This window comes from Poecilia latipinna, unplaced genomic scaffold (genome assembly GCF_001443285.1).
Source record: "Poecilia latipinna isolate Pla-1442-1.1 unplaced genomic scaffold, P_latipinna-1.0 Scaffold849, whole genome shotgun sequence".
In the NCBI taxonomy this organism is placed as follows: domain Eukaryota; kingdom Metazoa; phylum Chordata; class Actinopteri; order Cyprinodontiformes; family Poeciliidae; genus Poecilia; species Poecilia latipinna.
Genome location: NW_015113465.1, coordinates 181678 through 201047, shown reverse-complemented (window position 1 = coordinate 201047; position 19370 = coordinate 181678). Strand labels below are relative to the sequence as shown.

Sequence of the window (19370 nt, the reverse complement as noted above, 5' to 3'; positions counted from 1 at the left end):
ACTTTTAGTCAGCTTAGATTTCGAATACAAGCGGACGGAACAAACTGGGATACATTTCGTGTGTCGCTGTTGCCAGATTCTTTTACAACCATGTAAAAGATTTACATCTGCAGATTTTATCTCAGCAAGTGAGGCGTGGCTAACCAGATGCTTACCTGCAGAAGCGCCCGCACTGCAAAAACACAAAACCTCACCGAGTGATTTGGTCTGGTTTCTGGTGAAAATCTCTTGGTACGCTTTAAGTACGACAAAACCAACTTACAAGTAACTTTTCAGCACTCTATAGTAGCTTGTTTTAAGTAAGTAATTTCTTAAAAGTGCTAGTTATAAGTGAAATAATCAGCCAGTGGAACAAGACATTTTAACTAATATGGAGAAAATGTCTTATTTTACCTTTTAGTCAGTATTAAGGACTTATTTGCTTAAAACAAGCTCCTATTTCTTGCTAAAAATTTACCTGTAAGTTAGTTTTATTTCATGCGTACCAAAAGATTCACGTTAGAAACTAGACCATAGCTACTTGTTAACATGTTGTGTTAGACAGACAGACGTTCCCATTTCAACCGTTTCTGTGACTCATCCGACCATCGTCCGTCCCTCCCACGCTCACATCTTGACACGACGAAGGGGGGTGGGGGCTGTAATTTGGATACAAAGGTCACATTTACCTATCGCGCTGAAAAAAAAAAAGGCGCACTCTCACAGTCAGGCCTGTAGCAAATTAAAACAGGCCCATCGGCGATAAAACGGCGGGGAAGCATTCCTGCACACATAACTCTGTCTGGACATTAGAGTTAATGCTGAAATGACCCGTTTAAGGAAAACACAATAGGATGCATTTGGGTCACCATCTTCACCGCTGCACTGCAAAAAACACAAAATATCACCAAGTATTTCTAGAGCAAATATCTTAGTACAGTTGAATTGAGACAAAAACTAACAAGTAACTTTTTTTTTAGGAGGATAGATTGTTTTGAGTCAATAATTCAATTATAAAATTGGAAAAAGTCTTGCTGCAGATGAAATAATCTGCCAGTGAAACTAGCACTTTCTCGTCAATATTGAAAACAAGCTCCTGTGTCTTAATGAAAATTTACTTGTACGTCGTTTTGTCTTAATTCAAGTGCACTAAGATATTTGCACTAGAAACTAGACAAACACTTGCTGTGTTTTTGCAGTGTGGGTCATTATGATATGCAGCAGGAGCTTTATGGGGCATTATAAATGTAGGACAGCTGCAGACTTTTTAAGATCACAAGCTCTTAAATCACCACAGCTCCGATGCAGGTTTGCTGGAAATCATATAACGCGGTGAATGAATGACAGCAGAGTCGTAGCAGGTGGCTCAGGGTTTAAAACAACAGAGACTTTAATTCAAAGTTCCTCCCATCAAACAAATGGTTAACTACGCAGTTACACATGCGGCTCTGGCACAGAGAGATAAAAGAAATCAGATGGCCTCTCGCTCCGTTTACAGCAGGAATTAAGCGAGCCGACGGGGTCGGGTCGACTAACTGAAGCCTCCCTGTTTGCTCGCCAGTTTTCCAATCAGCTGCCAGAACTCGGAGAAGGTCAGCTCCCCGTCGTTGTTTTCGTCTATGGAGCTCATGAGCTGGTCGATGGAGGCAGGGTCGCTGGCGTTCTGCGGGCGATCACAGACGAGACGCAGATCAATACGGAGCAGAAACTGAGAAACTGAATTACTTTACGATACTCGGTTACACTTTAATGGGTGTCAATAAGTTGTTAGTCTGCTTCAGACCAACAACTTTTATTTCTTTTATAAGTTTGAAATGCACCATCTTTAAAAATTTTGAGGTTTCGAAAGATGGAAAACATCATCCTAGTTGTAAAGTCTGGCTCAGAGAACAGACTTTAAAATAATTCTGTTAGTTTATAGAAACTCAAGTCAAGTGTACTTTATTGTCAAAGATCCATGTAGCAGGGTTAACACAGAAGTTTGAAATTGCGTTTCACCAGCCTCCTATGTGCAATTAAATTAAACATATAAATAAGACATTGACAGTAACCCCCCAAAATTAGAACCAAAACATTTTAAAGATCTGCTGTTATATCACTCTGGTCTTCTGGTTCTGGTTCTGCTCTGCATCCCCAGAACCAAACATGAAGAAGCATCATTCAGCTTCTATGCACCGCAAATCTGGAACAAATTTCCAGAAAACTGCAAAACAGCTGAAACACAGAGTGCCTTTAGATCCAGAATAAAAAGACACATGCTTCATAAAGCTAGAATATTGATCAATATATTTTATATGTATTGATCATCTTTAACGATGGCATTTGTCGTGATCATTTGTGATGTAAAGCACTTTGAATTCGCTTGTTGCTGAAACGTGCGATACATGCTAATAAAAACAACATTTTTGCTTGGAATTTCAGAGACATGTTGTCAGTAGTTCATAGAAAAAAAAGAACAATGTTCACTTTACTCAAACCTCTGAAAAGTAAAATCAGAGAAACTAATAATTTTAAGTGGTCTCTCTCTCTTTTTTTCCTCAGAGCTGCATTCAGAGCCTTCAAAGGTGGATGATAAACATCAGCAGAGAGAGACAATAAAAGCAACTAAAGAGACAAACCTTGACGAAGTTGGGAAGCTGAGAGGTCACCAGTTTGTGAAACTCGTCTTTGCTCAGCGTGGAGGAGGATCCCTCATTCCCAGCGTACACCTTAAACTGGGAGACGATGGTGGTGATGGCGGCTTCCATGGTGGCTTGTGCTGCGAATAAAACCAGTAAAAACTAAGAATGCATTGTTATAAAAACCGGAATCAGCAGCTTTTGCGTTACCTTGACAAGTTTAGGCTGAGCAGCAGCAGAAAGGTGCTTTGGTCCTTTTTCCTCTTCATCTCTGTCCATCTCCTCTAAATATACGCGCTTCATCTTCATCGCTGGTGCACACATCAGCGGAAAACCCCTCATCGTCACTCCCCTCCTGCCCTCATCTCTGTCGGATTTCCATGGCATCAAACAAAAAAGAAAGAAAGGGAAAAAAAAAAAAAAAAAGAAACAGCAAACTGCCACGCTGACCTACAAAAGGTCACAGCGGATCCTGACGACTGGACAAAATGCCGCCTGGGTCCGTCTGCAGAGACAGCATCAGGCGAGTCCAATCAACTGGCTGAATCGTGCATTATAAGCAATAATTAGCTTACACAAAACATGACTCAAATAATGGTACCGAGGTCCAACACACCCTCTGTTGTCTCCAACCGAACACACTCAAAACAAAGACAGAAATGATGATTCTTTACGTGTTTGCAAAACCGAGCGACTAGCTAGCTGTTTTTCTTTTTTTCATGTGATAGTTGTTGGGATTTAAACTTTTTTTTTTTTTTTTTTAAATCAAAGCAAACGCCATTCCAGGGAGGGAGGAAGCGGCGAATCTGCGCCGAAGCGCCTCTAATCTGCCTGGTTGTGTTATGCAAAGAATGGCAGGCTCTGTCTGCGCTGTCGTAATGAACGACTTGTTCTCGTTCATCAGCATATCAGCTGGGTGACATCGGCGGAAGCCAACATGGATTGCATGCCTTTATTTGAGGCACAGGCCCGAGCCTGCGTGTAAACGCTTCAGCTGGGCATCACAGCTGAGATCACGGATGCCAGTCATGCCATCAGCTCCTGTTTCCAGCACGTAGCGACTCAGAGAGGCGGCGTGTGTCACACTGGGCTGGGCGGCTCCAGGGAATTGTAGCCAGTTACTGTATAAGCCTGTGCATAAGTTTATACGCTCCGATCATGCAGAATAAAAGTAGTTCAGTTTCTTTCCAGCTTGGAACAGAAAAAACGATTTAAGTGCTCCACTTTTGGACTGCTACTGTCCTGCATCTCTGCTCCAACACACCTGAATGGAAAGATTGAATTACCTCTTTGGCATGTCAGTAAGTTCTGCAAAAGCTGAGTAATTGGCCGACAATTTGACACAGGTGTGTTGGAGCAGGGATGCATCCAAACGCTGCAGGACAGTGGCGCTTGCAGACCCCTGATCTAGTTCTTTCCACTTGGTGGAAAGCTATTTAGGCTGTCAGTAAATCTTGTGATTGCCTGGAGCCGAAGGTTAGGACAATAATTTATTTAACACTCATCGGATCGGACAATCCTCAGAACAATGGGAATGTCTCAGGAAGTGTCCAGGTTATGGGAAAAGATTTTCGGATCCCTTTCTAATCTTTTAAAGAAACATTTTTAGGATGTCTTGAGCCTTCGTCGAAGACCAAACCGTCAACCTCTACCAGTAGGAAACTTGTTTGGATGTTCAGGAAGAAACAAGGAGTTACCAATGGACTGAGTGGACAACAAAAATAATCAGTCACTCTACCCTGGAGTTAACCCCCGTCAAACGGACCAAAATAAGCCCACAAAATTTCTGAAAACAAAAAGAAACTTCAACCAAAATGGTGAAAAATTTATTGAACTCAACATTTATTTCATAAAAAACAGGAGACAACTGATGATGAAAGAAATTATATTTGCCCAGGGGTCAAATGAAGTCACATCCATTGAGCCCTATCGTCGCCCCGCGGACGCAGGAACACTTTCAAATATCGATTAAACTCTCGCTTCGATCTGTGCTTCGAGGACTCCTTCAAACACCTTTGGTCAAGCAGGTCTTCAGAAATAAACCACCTCACAAGTAAACTCCCCAAACATTCACTCTCTGCCCTGCGAGCAGCAGGGCGACTTAAAAGTCGCCGAAACTCCTTCCTCTTCTAGCAGAAGCCAGCGAAATCGGAGAAACTCTGGTCCAATCCGAGTTCTTCATATTGTGGTAAAGGCACGTTAAGCAGCAGCTGGTACGCAACGTAAACGAAGGTCGCTTCAACATTCGGCGTGAACGGCCCGGGACCGAGTCCGTCGCTCCTCGGATTCATACAGACGACGGGGAGGAGACGGGAGCAGTAGTGACAGAATAAATAATCACGCCAGAGCTTCTCCTGAACAATCCCGATCCGACGGCTCCAACTTCACATCAACACCGGCGGAAGGAAAAGGAACAAACTGTGAACTTTTCAGGCTCGTCTTTGTGCTGATTTTCCTTTCACCTTCACCCGATGTGCGAAAATCAGATGCTTTCATGTCTTTTATAATCTAAACTCTGGAAACAACATCCAAATCATCTGCATGCAAGTCAAGTCAAACGTCTGAACAAAACGAGAGGAGGAAAATTACAGGTTTGGCTGCAGAACTAATTCTGCTGCATCAGCAGATGAGCTGAAGGAAGTTCTCCATGTTTACTAACCCCAGACTGGTCTGAGTGTCTTTATGCGTTACAGAAAGCAGTGGAGGGAAATGTGTCCGACATGCTTGAGGAAAAGTGCTAAAGTGGTTAAGAAGTCTCGACTCTTTTGCTATTGCTTTTTTTCCCCTCCAGGAGCAGAAATCGAGTCAACAGATCAGAGGCGAGTCAGATAAAAGAAAAATTAAAAAAATGCTGGAGGCTCATAACAGATCTCTCTCTCTTTCTCTTGTTTGCTTGGTGGAAAAAAAAAAGAAAAAAAAAAAGGATGCTGGCAAAGAAACCGGTCGGACCTGATCTGATAACGATCGCCGAACGCAGCAGGATCTCCTCTTCACTGGAGAACCAACTGGAAGAATGATTTACTGGGTAATACTAATCGACTTCATGTCGCTTCCTGTCTGGTCTGGGTTTAAATTCACATCACTGCAACATGCACCGATTAAAGCGAAAAAACAAACAAAAAAACGTCACACAGTTTACGGTTACTCTGAATCAGGAGCCATGACCGGGACAGAGGTAGGTAACAACTAAGCCCAAAATGACAAACACAGTCTAGCTTATAATTAGAGACTTTCAGGGACACAATTAGGAGTCCGTACCAAAAGCTACGACAACTACAGCTCAGAAGAGGAGGAGCAGGAAGGGAAATGTCCTACAAAACCACCACGAGAACTGTTCTTCTTGGGTTTTAATGCTTTTGAATCCTTCTAAGCCGTGGCGGCAAACTTCCACAGCGCCTCCCGCTCGAACTCCTCCATCTCCTCCTCGAGGGAGTCGCTGCCCTCCATGACGTCCACCATGTCTTCCAGGACGTCCGCCACATCCTCGGCGAAGTCCCCGAAGCGCACGCGGTCGTGGATGAAGACGCCGTCCTCGAAGAAGTCGGCGGTGACCTTGCGGAGCTCGTCCTTGCTCTCGCTGGGGGAGCCCTCCAGCTTGCTCAGGTAGCCCTCCAGCAGCTCCTCGAACTCGGCCAGCTCCACCGGGTACAGGCCCTCCTTGGAGGCGCAGTCCTCCAGCGAGGAGCAGCCCAGCTGGGGGCGGACGTTGCGGTGCAGCTTGAGCTCCTGGTCCCTCCAGAAGTCGTTGTGGTGGTGCTGATGGTGATGATGCGGCTGCCGGGGCTGATGGGAGTTTTCCCCCGGCCGGCTGTGCCACGGCTTCTCCTTCCTCCTCTCCTCCCGGTCCATCCTGCGCTCGCTCTTCCTCCTCTGCCACTCGTCCTGGTGTTTCCTCCAGGACTCTTTGTGAGAGTTTTCCTTTTCCTTCTTCTCTTCCTTGCTGTGCTTCCACTCCTTGTCCTTCTTCTCCTCTTTCTTCCAGTGGTCCCGCTCCTGTTTTTTCTCTTTCTTCCCTTTCCATTTTGGCCCGTGCGGCTTCGTCTTCTCCCAACTCTCCACATGTTTGGAAAGCTGCTCCTGGATCCCGTCTAGGTTCTCCCAAACTTGCTTCCCATCCCCTGCGTCCTTTTTCATCCCTCCCAGGCGTTTCTTGATGTCGTCCAACAGATCCTTCTGACAGTGGAGGTCTTCCTCCAGCTGTTCGTCCTGCTCCCTCTCTGGTCCGGCTGCCGTCTGGGAGCTCTGAGCGTCTTCGGCATCAGACTCAGAAGATGAAGCGGGAGCAGACGACGCCTTTCCTGCATCATATGAAGAGAAATGAGGATATTAAAGATTCAGAGACGGTGCGAGTGCTGAGGTATTGAAACTGTGAACAAAGCTTTAAAGCGGACTGAAAGTGCAAAATTCACTTTTTGCACTTTTGTTTGGGTCTCAACTTCTTGTAAAAAAAACAACAACAAAAAAAAAACCACCCAGCCGTTTTTTTGGAACCTAATAAATGAATCATTTAAAAAAACCTCCTGAATGTTGAGTCACACTGCACCGTTACCTGACAGCCCCAGCTCGTTACCTAGCAACCCAAGTGGAGCTCCACCATGTTGGGTCAGCTGGTTTTACCACTGTACTCCCTGTGCAATGGCTGCTGGAAGAGACATAAGTGTTTTGTTGTTTATTTACCATTCAGAAACCACTTGCTGCATTCTTGTTGGTTGTGCAGGAGCCCCTACTTCTTCTTTTCCAAGATGTACGGTTGTATAATTGCGGCTCTGTTTGCAGCCATTTTCACGTGGGAGTGTAAACGTCGAGTTGTGGAGGGAGCGTAGCTAGCAGTAGCTTATTTGCATTTAAATTAACAAAACAGCTGAAAGGAGCTCAAAATAGTCAGAACTGACCTAAAATCTCATTTTCTAAGAATGATTTTGTACTTGGACATATCCTAATCTGTTCAAGGAAGCATAACGGATCACCTTTAAAGGTAAAACAACACGTGAACCACCATGAGACATGGAGATGGCAGCATTATGCTGTGGGATTACTTTTCATTAGGGGTGAAATGATAAGATCCAAATCTCTGAAATCTGAAAGTTGAGGATGAGGAGGGATTTTATTTTTCAACCTCTCTGCAAAAACCCAAAGTCTTTTTTCTAGAGCGCAAATCTTGTAAATAATTCCTTTACATTGATGAGAAATCCAAAGTTAAGGAGATTATTTTACTTCTAACATAGGAAAATGTCTTCTTAGAACTGAAATAATCTTTCAGTGTCTTCACTACAGGAAAGGATGAATTAAATTGTACTATTTTTCTTTTCTTTTTTTTTTTTTACTGATATTAAAGATTTATTTACTTAAGTTGCTGTATCAAAATTACTTGTAAGTTAATTTCGTCTTAGTTGAAGTGAACTAAGATATTGGCACTTGCAACTGGATCAAAATTACTTGGTAATATNTTGGNTTTTTGCAGTTTTCACCCTAATTAACAGAACAATGAGTTTATCTGAGCAAAGTTAAACTTAGTAACCAAATATCAGGACAGTCATCACATTCTGAGAGATTAGGAGAACTTCTTCAAATAAAGAAGGGACGTCGGTCAAGTCTTCTCGATAAACTGCAAATAAAAACTGAATTTTATAATTAAATTGAGGTTCTTCAATAAAGTATTAGCTTGAGCGTGAAGAAGTTGTTTTTTTCAAGGTTTTTCCATTTAAAAAGGCTCATTCTTCCTTTCTTGCATCACAAAAGGCCAGCATTGTAACAGTAATGTGTTTATTTTTCCACGTAAACCAGATTTATGACGTCGCAGTCGTACCTGCGGACTGGTTGTATTTGTTCACTCGGTCCCGCAGACTCTCCAGCTCTCTGCTCAGCTGCAGCAGAGTCGCCAGCTCCTCCTTCAGATTTAACGTCTTCTCCTCCAGACCAGCTCTGTCCAGTTCGTCGTCGCTCTCGGCCATCGCCTGCATCTCCGAATTAAGTTGTTCTGTCCTAATCTGAGAGGCAGAAGGCAAAAATCGAGGCGGGTTGCAAATGAAATCCCAAAGCTTCAGCAATAAATAAAAGGTGGGATATCTGCGCTTTGAAGAGGCTTTGCCGTAAGGAAGGATGAAGGTCAAGAACTGAAACCAATAGGATTGCATGCCGACCTGAATTCGAGTCTCCAGATGAGTGATTTGCTCTCTCATTTCATCCAGCATTCCTTTCATTTTCTGTGGATCACTGTAAATACAGCCCTGAAGAGAAATTCAGGGGTGTGTGAATAGAATGCATGCTTTTAAAACATACTGCTCAAAAAAATAAAGGGAACATTTCACTTTAATTTTGTGTGTGGCTCCAAATCCAGGCCTCCATTGGTTAATAAATTTGATTTCCATTGGTGATTTTTGTGTGATTTTGTTGTCAGCACATTCAACTTTGTACAGAACAAAGTATTCAATGAGAATATTTCATTCATTCAGATCTAGGATGTGTTATTTGAGTGTTCCCTTTATTTTTTTGAGCAGTGTATGTTGTTTACCTATTTTTATTGAACAGGTTCAATACTGATGATTTGTTGAACAAAAATGGCTCAGATGGCTACTGGACATTGAATATTTTGGCCTACATTTTAGTAAAACATCTTAGTACACTTGAAATAAGACAAAACTAACTTACGAGCAAGAAGTTTTTAGTCAATAACTCCTTAATGTTGATATTTTAAAACAACATAACATGGAAAACATTCTTCTTACAAGCTAAATAATCTGCCAGTTGCACTTTTGCGTCAATATTAAGGATTTATTTACTTAAATCAAAGTCCTGTGTCTTGCTGAAAGTTACGTGTAAGTCAGTTTCATCTAATTTCAAGCAAACTAAGATATTTGCACTAAAAACTGGACCAAAAATATTTGGCAGGATTTCATGTTTTTTGCAGTTTGTGAGATTAAAAGGTAAAAGCTGACCTGCTTTTGGTCTTTGACTATGTCTCTGTCAGTCAAGTCAGGGCTGTCAATGTCACCTGCAAGACAAGAAGACACAAGATGTTTTTTATTAACAAGTATTTTCAACCGCAGCACACAGCCAGCTGAAAAGGAATCGTGTTTCTCACTCCATCGAACATAAACATTCCAGCACTTCTGCGCCGATATCGAACCACGCCCTCACGATTCCCCCTAAACGGCAACAAACGGCGTCACTCCGCGCTTCAGAAAGAGTGTCATTTGCTTTTTTCCTGCTGTCGCTGCAGGAACCGTCAGAGCAGATAAACCCCCCCGACAATCTGCAGAGCGCTGGCCGGCGAGGGCCGGAGCTTACGCTGCGCTCTCATCTTTGATGCTCGACCTAGCATTATCCAGGTCAGAGAGGAAGCCTGTTGACGTAGCGCAGCTTAGTCGACAGGATTCAAATACACGGACACCTGAGTGTTGCTGACGACGGCAAAGAAACATGTTTACGCGACTCAAATGCAGTCGTTCTCTAATAGATCATTCTGTATGACCGCAGGGTTCGTACAAACTCAGACTATTCCAGCTTCCAGTACCACACACTGAAGATGAAAACAATACAACTAAAAAAAAAAGTAGTGTCAATTATTAATGTAGTATTCTATGTTTCACAGCAGGGACAAGGTTACCTAAAATAAATAAAAATTCTATGTTCAGAAATGTCTCTCTCACACAGAGACATCCTACACACCTGACTGGTCCGAGAACAAAACACTAGTTTGACATAAAAATGATTGTTTATAAAATACAAAACAACCTTTTGTATAAATTACATCGATCAGTAACTTATGGAGCCATTAGGAATAATAAATATTAATTATACTGAAACAATCCAAACAAATCATGGGTAAATGATCCTCCTGCTCAAATTAATCGAAAACAAAATGTAAAAAGAAAGCTAAAAAAAAAAAAAAAATCTCTGAGGAATATTCTCACTACGTTTTCTGGCTTTAAGCAAATAGAAATAGTTTTGCTCATTCTAACTGACATTTTTATCTGATTTAACTTAAGACAGTGAGAAAAAAAATATTTAGAAAACTGTAAGTAACGCTTTCTAAATTTAGGCTTTTAATCAAATGTTAGATTGTACTTTAATACAAAACTGTGCAGTTTGAATATCAAGCACTTTCCAAACCTTGAAAACATCCAATTGAAATTCAAGGATTTGAAGCACACATAGGAACCCTGCAGCTGGTTAGAAATTGAACCCGTTCGTCGTGCTGCGAGTTGGTTCCAGAGGGAAGGATGTGGTGCGGATTCAGAGGGCTTGGAAACATTAACGTTAAATGTAGAATTAAATTGTTGTGATCTTTGATTCTTTGATTCTGACTCTCAGGTAGAAATAAATTAAAAACAAAGATAATTAGGAGGCAAAGATTAAATCAACTTGCCGTTCTTTGACTCAACATGTTTCTTGTAGTCAGTTTTACTTGTATGTTTGTTTTTAATTTTTGGTTAGCTGTGCACGTCTCTAAACTGACAATTTTTTTTGCTGCTAAAAGCTTGAAAAAGCAGAACCTCCTGGGATTTAGCAGCGCAGAAGAGGAACTCACCTGACAGAAACAGGGAACCTAAGAAGAGCAGGACCAAAGCAGCCACAACGCATTTGTTAATGGAGAACCACGGCTTGTCCTCTTGTCTCTCTGCCATCTTGAACTCGACCTCCTCTTCGTCGTCCTCCTCATCGGAGGTTCTTGGTCTTGGCGCTTCAAAGGAGGGAACATTCCTCCTCCTCAGTCCATCATCAAAGCCGTTCACTTCACCCGTCTCTATGCTGCTGGACTGATCTGAAAAAAACCAAAAAAAAAACCCAAAAAGAAACGGAAGATGAAAACAGCAGAGTCTTTGTGCCAACGAGCCTCAAACCCAACCGCAAATACTCAGCTGTCCCGCCATACCACTTCTATTAATCATTCCTGCATCTCTGGAGGCTAAACTGTCGAGTGTTGAACCCGTTTCCAAAACGACAATCGTCCACTGGCAGCCTGCCCAACATACAGAAAATGGCAGGCAAAACAAAGGGAATTTTGCAAACACCATGTGAGGAACGCCAGTGACAAAGGCAGACTGCTGCATGTGGAAATGGGTGACATTTTTTCCCCCCCCTCTAAATTACAACAGCAGCAATTTCATGCTTGAGGGTTTATGCATTTTCTCAACGGGGTGTGGGACTCGCCGTCAGACCAGTAAATCATATTCCAGATGCGAACACGAATGTGGTCCCAAATCATCTCAGAGTTCACCTCTTCGTCTTCTTATTTGATTTAACTGCAAAGAACGAAGCTCTGCTGCATCATGAACAGAAATGAGACGCCTTCCTGATGCAGCAGAAGCTTCATAAATTAATGAATAATCTGTGTTAATGTGAGATTATCAAAAACATTTTTAATCGTCACCAAAGGGGCAAATAAAAACAACCTTCAAACAATAACTTTGCTTAAACATGATTTTATCAATCAAATCAAAGCGATTTTTATCAGCATGTAGGATTGTCATGTTAGAAAATAGGGTTGAAGTTATAGCGATAAACGACGATATTGTTAATTTAATATAATGGTAATGGGATAATAATGTAAGGACGCATGCTTAAAGATCAATAAACTGCATTTAGCTCAGAAACTGGCATTTTAAATACTCAGAATAAATAAAACAACAGAAAAAAATAATTATGAAGTCGCTGTGAACAAAATTGTACTTCCAAAAAAAGGTTTAGTTGAGACCAAAACACTAGACTGAAGACTGAAGAAGGTTTTTGGTAGAAAGAGAGAAAAAAAACCCAGAAAAATTATAAATCAGGAAATGGAAATTATTGAGCTTGATTTAATTTAATATTGCGATTAATTGTCACAGGCCTCTCTGTCAGCTGCCAACTTACATTAATCTAAAATGATGTTCAGCGTTTTAAGAAGTACTTAAAGTACAGAGGCAGCTATTTATTGATATTTTAACAGATTGTGAATAGGTTTTATTGATAAAATCAGGCGCAGCTGAGTTTTTGAGGGCAAGGATAAAAATGAGTTCTCATTTAAGAAAACCTATTTTTATTTCAAAGTATCTAAACGAAGGCATTTCTTTAAAATAACAGATTTTAGCATTGATGATTTGTAGCTCAATTTTCTTCAGATATCAAAATTATGAGCTTATTAGCTTTTAGCCTTCAGGCGTTTTACGTTTTTTTGACTGTATTCATTTTTTCATGATTAAAAAAATGATTGGGAATGTATTTAGGAATAGTGATCGGAAACCAATGTACCTTCCTCTTCTTCCTCATCCATGTTCTGTGACTCGGATGGCATTTCTTCCTCTCTCTCAGCATCAGCCACGCCTTCCTCTGCCTCGGCAGAGCCGACCGTCTCCGGGTCAGGACTTCCTCTGGTCTTCGGTCGCTCTGGGACCGGACTGGGAGGCTCTGCAGCAAAGCTGACCTCAGCCTCGACGTGAGGCGGGGGCTCAGCGGCTGTAAGGGTCTCCGTGGGAACGGTGACCTCAGGTTCAGAGCTCCAGACGTCACTCCGGGCAACCGCACTCGCAGGCGTCGGTTCAGAATCAGCGGGCGTGTGGAGCGCAGCCTCGGCGGAGGCGTCCGTCGTGTGAGGGGGAGACACGGCGGGGTCCGCCAGCAGAACGTCAGCCGGGATGTCCAGCTGAGCGGCCAGATCCATGCTGCCGACCAAAGGCATGGCGCCTTGAGGCTCGTTGTCGCTGGGAGAGGTGGTCACGATGTCGTGGATGACCGGCGGCTGACTCTCCGTGTCGATGTACAAGGCCTCCAGAGGGCTGGATGGGGGAGGGCTCAGTCGGGACGGGCTGGAAGGGATCGGACCCTCGCCGGACTCTGGGGAAGTTTCCTGACACACCTGGACATGAGAGAAACTTATTATTCAGGATTTCACTTTTTTAGCTACCGAGCTCAACATATTTCATTGTTGCTGCAACTGATGATTATCTTAGTAGCTGATTAGTCCATTTGATTATTCTGACGATTAATCAGATTTAAAAAAAACAAAAAACTTTTCATCTACTTATCTTATTTTTACACAATATCAATGTACATAAAATGTTGCAAATAAGTTAATTTTTCAGCTGCGTTTTTGCAGTAACATTTATTTAATGAACGCTTGATCATTTGTAGCAAAGATGCATTTGCAGCTAAAAAAATAATACTACCTTCTATCCATCCATCCATTTTCTTTACACCCTTGTCCCTTCTAATCGTTGATAATTTTTTTGGGATTAATAAATGGATAGAAAAAGTGATTAATAGGAGATTTTTTTAGCAGAAATTTAACCAGGTGAAGCTAAAAATGCCACTAGAGGAGTTCTGCTTACAAACAAAGAATGTTTTTCCATCTTAAGTGCAAAATATAAATTCTTTGCACATTTTTTTTGGCTTAATTAATGCTCCAAGTGTGTTGTTCTTTCAGCAAACTGCTTTTTTTTAAAGTTCGTATGGTCCTGATAATGATGAATCAATTACTAAATCAGTTGACGATTATTTCAGTAATCGATTCATTCAATCGTTTCAGCCCTATAGTTCAGTATTTCCTGATGAAGACTTGTGCTCTTTAAAGGTTTGCTTCCTAATAATTTAAAAGGTCTGTAATTGCACGACTCTCGGCACCAACCTGATGGCCTTCTTCAGACAAGATGGTTTCTACTGGGAGCTCAGCTGGTTTCTCCTCTGCTGCAGCTCCTGAAACAAAGTTCACAGCATGTCGGAACAGAAACAGCAGCTCGTTTACACCCCAGGGTAGAGGTAGACTGGTCAGTACCTGCCACCTCCTCAGAGAGACTGGGGGCATCGCCCAGACTCTCTGTGCCGTCGTCTGCAGGCCCAACATTCTCAATGGCAGCTTCCTGTGGGGAGAGAAGAGCCAACAGGATCCGCGTTAAAACAGGTGGCAATGACAGGAAAACATACCCGTCAACTTAAACCACTAACAGACACGTCCTTTAAGGTGAAAACAACAAGTATATTTTAGAAAACAATAAAATAAAAAACAAGGGAGATGTTCACACTGTAGCCTGGAGTGACCCTATTCCTATTTTTTTTGTCAAATCTGATCTTTTTTTCTGTGGTTGTTTACGCTTCCAAATATAGGCGACTTGTATGTGATCACCAGTGTGACCTGACGCGACCTGAAAGTGTGAAGAATGCACAGTAGAGGGCGCAATACCGTCACACATCGAGAGCACCTGTACAGTGTTTTGTCCACCGCCACGAAAAAGACGTAGAAGAAGAGCTCAGCGTTTGCGGAAATAAACATGGATGCTAACGGTGGAGCTCAGCTTGCGATTTTAAAGTTGTTGTCCGATCGGAGCCAGTATATTAACAACTTAATCCTCATTATAGTCCGTCATGGTTGTTGTTTTTCGTCTAGCTTGCACGTGTCTGTCAGGACGCAGACTAGTGACGTTTGTTAAAATCCCGGTGGAGTTTAACCGATTAAATGGTTTATGTTTGTGATGGTAGGAAGCAAAGGACTCCCGAACAACTAGTAGGTGTGTAGTTGGTGCCTAATGTTTGTAATGTCTCCATTGCAAACATCATGTGCCGACTAATGTTTGTAATGGAGACATTACAAATATTTCTCCATTACATGTTTGGAGACAGCAAAACCTCGTTGCTGTGGTTTTCTTTATAAATAAATACAATTATTCCTGAAGGGATTTTGTTCCACATTGATAACAAAAACAAATTAAAAGGTTTAATTTGTCTAACTTTTCTTTTGTTCCAGCCTACATCTTGATTATTTCAACAAAGCGCCACAGTACGCAGGTATTGCAGCAGAAGGCTCCAAAGTTAAACAGGATAAATTGCATTTTAAGTTTTTCCCACTGGAGAAAATCCTAGAAAATGACAAATAAATAATACTTGCATGAAGACTAACATATTTCCTAAATTATTTTAAAAGAAAAAGCACAAACATTTCTGAAGTACATAAATTAGATTAAATTAAAAAGTTTATATTTTGCTTTTTTTTTGTTTTTACCATTTTTTATGAGATTTATTTAATATTTGACCACATTCTAGATGATATCTAAAGCTTCTATTTTATTTTTCTTCTGCAGACTGCATCAGAACGCAGCCAGGCAACAATCCCAGCATTTGGCTCCTTAAAGGAACGAAAACTTTGTGCCGTCTTTACACCTGAGGCAGACAAAACCAACAATGCAATTACATTCCTCTGCAGTAAAAGATAGTAGAGGAAGGAGTGGCTTTCATTCATACCGAGCCTTTTGTACGGCTGGTGACTCATTATTTGGTTTCCTGCAAACATCCGGCAGATTTTTAGGATTTTTAGACTCGGGGGTTACAAGTTTAGACAGGAAATGTTGCACTTAAACTTGCATTCACAAGCCAGGTTGACATCCACTTTATGGTATGCCTTGATAAGCATCTCCCTAAGAACAAGAGTTTAATTTCCCACATCGTTGGCATGCAAATGTTTCCTACTGAAGATATATGTAATTTACTGTTTGGCAAGTGACTGGAGAATGAGATGAGGATGCCTGCAGCAGATGTCCAGTGTAGCTATTAAATATTAAAGCAAGCAGGATTAAAACTCATCCTAAAATAAACTAAATTAAAATACTTTCTTACATTTTCAATAAACTCGGGGGGGATTCTTTATTATATTTTTTCTGGTTGAAGTGTTGGAGGTCAGAGCATTTTCTGTTATTGAAAACTCTCTGCATCAGGCATATTTAGCTTAGTTTATTTTTTTCTGACCAGTAAACTGGATGACAATAACAAATGAGAGGAATTTGCATCTTAAATGCTCTAGAGCAGCTGTGTTCAGTTTTCAGAAGTCTTGGGTCTTTGGTTGTCGAAAAAGGAGCGCCCTCTATGCTCTGATGAATTGACACCTGCCATCTCAAAACCATAGACGAACCGGATTGTTTGTTCACATGGGCTAGTTGAGTATGGTGAAACGCAGGTAGGCAAAGACTGGATATGATTTTTTTTTTTTTTATTATCTTATAATGCAGTTATTATTAAATTAGAGTTGGTTGTCATAGATTCAGTGAGAAAGCTAGAGCCAAAAAAGCTTAATATGAATTCTTTATTTTTACCCAAATAATTCTTTGTACCCGTTTTAAAAAATGCATAGAAACAAACATCTTCCTTATTGTTTATATGTTCACTCATTTGTTGACTCAAGTGGCTCAATAGGTTCTTAATCAGACATTATTAAGTTGTCTTTTATAAGCTACTTGTCAGTAGTTAGTGTTCTTTATTTTATGTTTGTGCGTAAAACTACGATTGGATCTCTTAAAAAAAAGCAGTTGCTATGGAAATGCTTTGGTTACGACTAAAATACAGGTAAGTCAAGGTAAAAGACATTTCCCTCTCCAACATCGCCCCCTGCTGGTTATTATGGTTTTGTCATTTCAGTTTTTTTTTAAATGTATATTGCCATACTAACATAATAATTTAATTTAAACAGCACCGTCTTTCCATGGACAGAATTGAAAATTCAAAGCTTTCATCCATTTTGGTTGATGCTTTAAAGTCAGATGAGGTAGAGCCAGTGGCTTGAAGCTTTCTTTTATTTGTCTTTCAACAATGAAAGTCACCCTGACTAAGGAAGCAAATATGTGAGCACTGTGCTGGGCAAACAAATGAATCCATTTATGAGAGATATTTAAGTTTGAAACCCTCCAAAAAAGAAAAAAAAGGTTAGGAGTTAAGCTTACAACATGTAGAAGTTGAAATAATCACAGGTCTCATTAAAAAGCTCCTTTCTGAAAACAACAACCACAAACTTACCAACAAACTTTAGCCTCAAAAAGGTCCTGACATTTCTCCATGAAATGAGGTTGGGTGAATATTATGCATGTGTACACTTTCTGATGTTATTCAAAATCTTTGCCTTTTTCTTGTGACCCAACTTTTACAAGTGATCAATTTTGCTTTAATTTTTCACCCTCCTCCCTTTCTACTGCCACCATATCTACTCTGTTACACCAAATAAGAGCATACAACCAGTTTTCCTCACTGTCTGAAATTAAACAACTTAAAGTGGTGTATTTTCAATGTCAGTGAGGACTACCGAATTAATTTTTAACCTCTAAATGCCAGAATAATGAGAGCAATACATTTTTATTACTTCAAAGATGAAAGTTTGCACACACCAAGACACCTTTAAATAATTTAAGAAAGCCACACCTGGGGGTGCTTTATAAAACTGGCAGGAGCAGCTTGGATACAATTTCAAGGCACCTAATAGTGCGACTTTTACATTCAGCTCAACAGTGAACATAGTGGTTTAGGCCAGGAACCAGGAAGACAAGGTCTGGATTGAAATGAAGAAATGAGCGAGAAAAGAAGCAGCATCTTGCTGAATCTCCATGACTTTGGAGACTGGAAGGATGAGTGGAGTTTTTGAAAAATGAAAATATCGGTCAGCAACAAACCTGCACATTCACCTGTTGTCCTGATCATCTAAAGTTTTGACCAAGATGTTTAACAACAGCGGAAAACCACGCATCTTACCAACATGCAACTCATCAATAATTTCTAAATTAAGTTTAGTTTTCTCTTCTTATAAAGCTAAGCTAAAGGATTTGGACTTCCTGTCACTGTATGGCTGCCAAAGTTTGGTTCTTACCTCAGGAGAGAGGAGGGTCCAGCTGTTGGTGGAGGAGCCAGTGCTGCCTGTGCTGTTGCTGCTGTCAGACATCGCCCTCTGCAGGCTCAGGTTGGCACAGCACCACACAGATTCACCTTTATAATATCCTGCACATGACGAAAGCAACAACGTGTCCTCAGTGGACATGTCCAAATGGCACTAATCTTTTCAAGCAAATTATCCTAACTCAACAAACTGGCTGTGATATTATTTTATAACAGTACTACTGCATATATCGTGCATGATTTTGAAGTAGGGGGAAAACAAATACAAAAAAGGCACAGTCTCCCACAATGCATGCAGTGTTTGAGGTGATTATGCAAACTGTTGTTTAAAAGGACACAATTGTGCAACCTAAGAAAGATTTAAGCAACAATACGGAGCTCAGGCGGGATAAAGAGCTGATTGTGCCTGATTCCAGTTATGTAATGGGATGGTGGCATCCATAATACACAGCTGCGCAGTAAAATTAAGAAGGGAAAAGCAAGCAAAACACCTGACTTAACATCCACAGACAAACAATTCATCCACATCCATTCAGCCAGACAGTGTGAGCGGCAGATAAATCACCAAAGATGGTGAAACCTCAGCTTGGAGCAGCTCATTGATCCAAAAACAGGCAAATAGAGACACATACTCACTAACCCGCAGGCTCAGGAGTGTAACGGCTCCGTTTAAATCACATTAGAGACACACTTTAGGGGCTGCGGTTGTTGTAGCAACCGATTTGAAGGTACACTCATGATGGTAAACAAAGGATGGTAGCCTGAACATTCCCACTCCCACTCTTCCGCGTTCCCACTCAGGCCCTGCAGCTAGCAGGAGCGTCGAGCACGCCAAACTACACCCGATAAAAGACGGTTTATTTACACAAACCTGTTTATACTCCAGTCGTTAGCTGATTTTTCCTCCAAAACCTCTTGCTTACTCTTAAAATCAACGCTCTTCTCCTGTGAACTTGGGAACTTTGGGAATTCCAAGCTGCGTCACGTCAACCAAAGAAACCTCTCAGCCAATGGGATTTCAGGATCTGCCAGGGAGCGCCCGCCCCCGGATGACAGCTGAACCACTCAGGCAGAAGCGTTGTGTCAGGAAAGGGACGTGATTGACGCACGCAGGTGAAAAAAGCGGCAGGTGATGGACGGGGCTTCTTCTCCTGG

At 41.4% G+C, this 19370-nt stretch overlaps 2 protein-coding genes across 6 annotated transcripts; both read right to left on the bottom strand.

The window, feature by feature from the left end:
• Positions 1-1345: 1345 nt before the first annotated feature.
• On the bottom strand, positions 1346-5342 carry s100a11 (S100 calcium binding protein A11). 2 transcript variants are annotated; one of them, XM_015047921.1, is made up of 4 exons: positions 3214-5342; positions 2808-3102; positions 2598-2737; positions 1346-1642 (listed from the first exon to the last, which is right to left on the bottom strand). In XM_015047921.1, the coding sequence occupies exons 3-4, from the start codon at positions 2724-2726 to the stop codon at positions 1511-1513; spliced, it is 261 nt and encodes an 86-aa protein (XP_014903407.1). In that variant the 5' UTR covers positions 2727-2737; positions 2808-3102; positions 3214-5342; the 3' UTR covers positions 1346-1510. The 2 variants fall into 2 exon arrangements, with proteins under 2 accessions (XP_014903407.1, XP_014903406.1); XM_015047920.1 differs by having other exon boundaries at positions 2808-5342.
• Positions 5343-5926: 584 nt separating this feature from the next.
• On the bottom strand, positions 5927-19370 carry pbxip1a (pre-B-cell leukemia homeobox interacting protein 1a). Of its 4 annotated transcripts, none has more exons than XM_015047919.1 (10): positions 19087-19370; positions 18190-18317; positions 14347-14431; positions 14200-14267; positions 12839-13431; positions 11128-11363; positions 9533-9588; positions 8738-8824; positions 8404-8584; positions 5927-6895 (listed from the first exon to the last, which is right to left on the bottom strand). In XM_015047919.1, the coding sequence occupies exons 2-10, from the start codon at positions 18259-18261 to the stop codon at positions 5964-5966; spliced, it is 2310 nt and encodes a 769-aa protein (XP_014903405.1). In that variant the 5' UTR covers positions 18262-18317; positions 19087-19370; the 3' UTR covers positions 5927-5963. The 4 variants fall into 4 exon arrangements, with proteins under 4 accessions (XP_014903405.1, XP_014903401.1, XP_014903404.1 ...); XM_015047915.1 differs by having other exon boundaries at positions 11128-11361; positions 12828-13431; positions 19087-19364; XM_015047918.1 differs by lacking the exon at positions 19087-19370 and adding an exon at positions 18848-19044 and having other exon boundaries at positions 11128-11361; positions 12828-13431.

What these genes read in the sequence shown, in the direction of transcription:
- s100a11 (XM_015047920.1), bottom strand. Translation starts at nt 2,726, where the DNA reads ATGGAAGCCGCCATCACCACCATCGTCTCCCAGTTTAAGGTGTACGCT. An exon ending in AGCTTCCCAACTTCGTCAAG is followed by an intron (nt 1,643 to 2,597) that starts GTTTGTCTCTTT and finishes GATCGCCCGCAG; the next exon opens with AACGCCAGCGACCCTGCCTC.
- pbxip1a (XM_015047915.1), bottom strand. Translation starts at nt 18,261, where the DNA reads ATGTCTGACAGCAGCAACAGCACAGGCAGCACTGGCTCCTCCACCAAC. An exon ending in GGACCCTCCTCTCTCCTGAG is followed by an intron (nt 14,432 to 18,189) that starts GTAAGAACCAAA and finishes CTCTCCCCACAG; the next exon opens with GAAGCTGCCATTGAGAATGT. An exon ending in TCTCTCTGAGGAGGTGGCAG is followed by an intron (nt 14,268 to 14,346) that starts GTACTGACCAGT and finishes ACTTTGTTTCAG; the next exon opens with GAGCTGCAGCAGAGGAGAAA.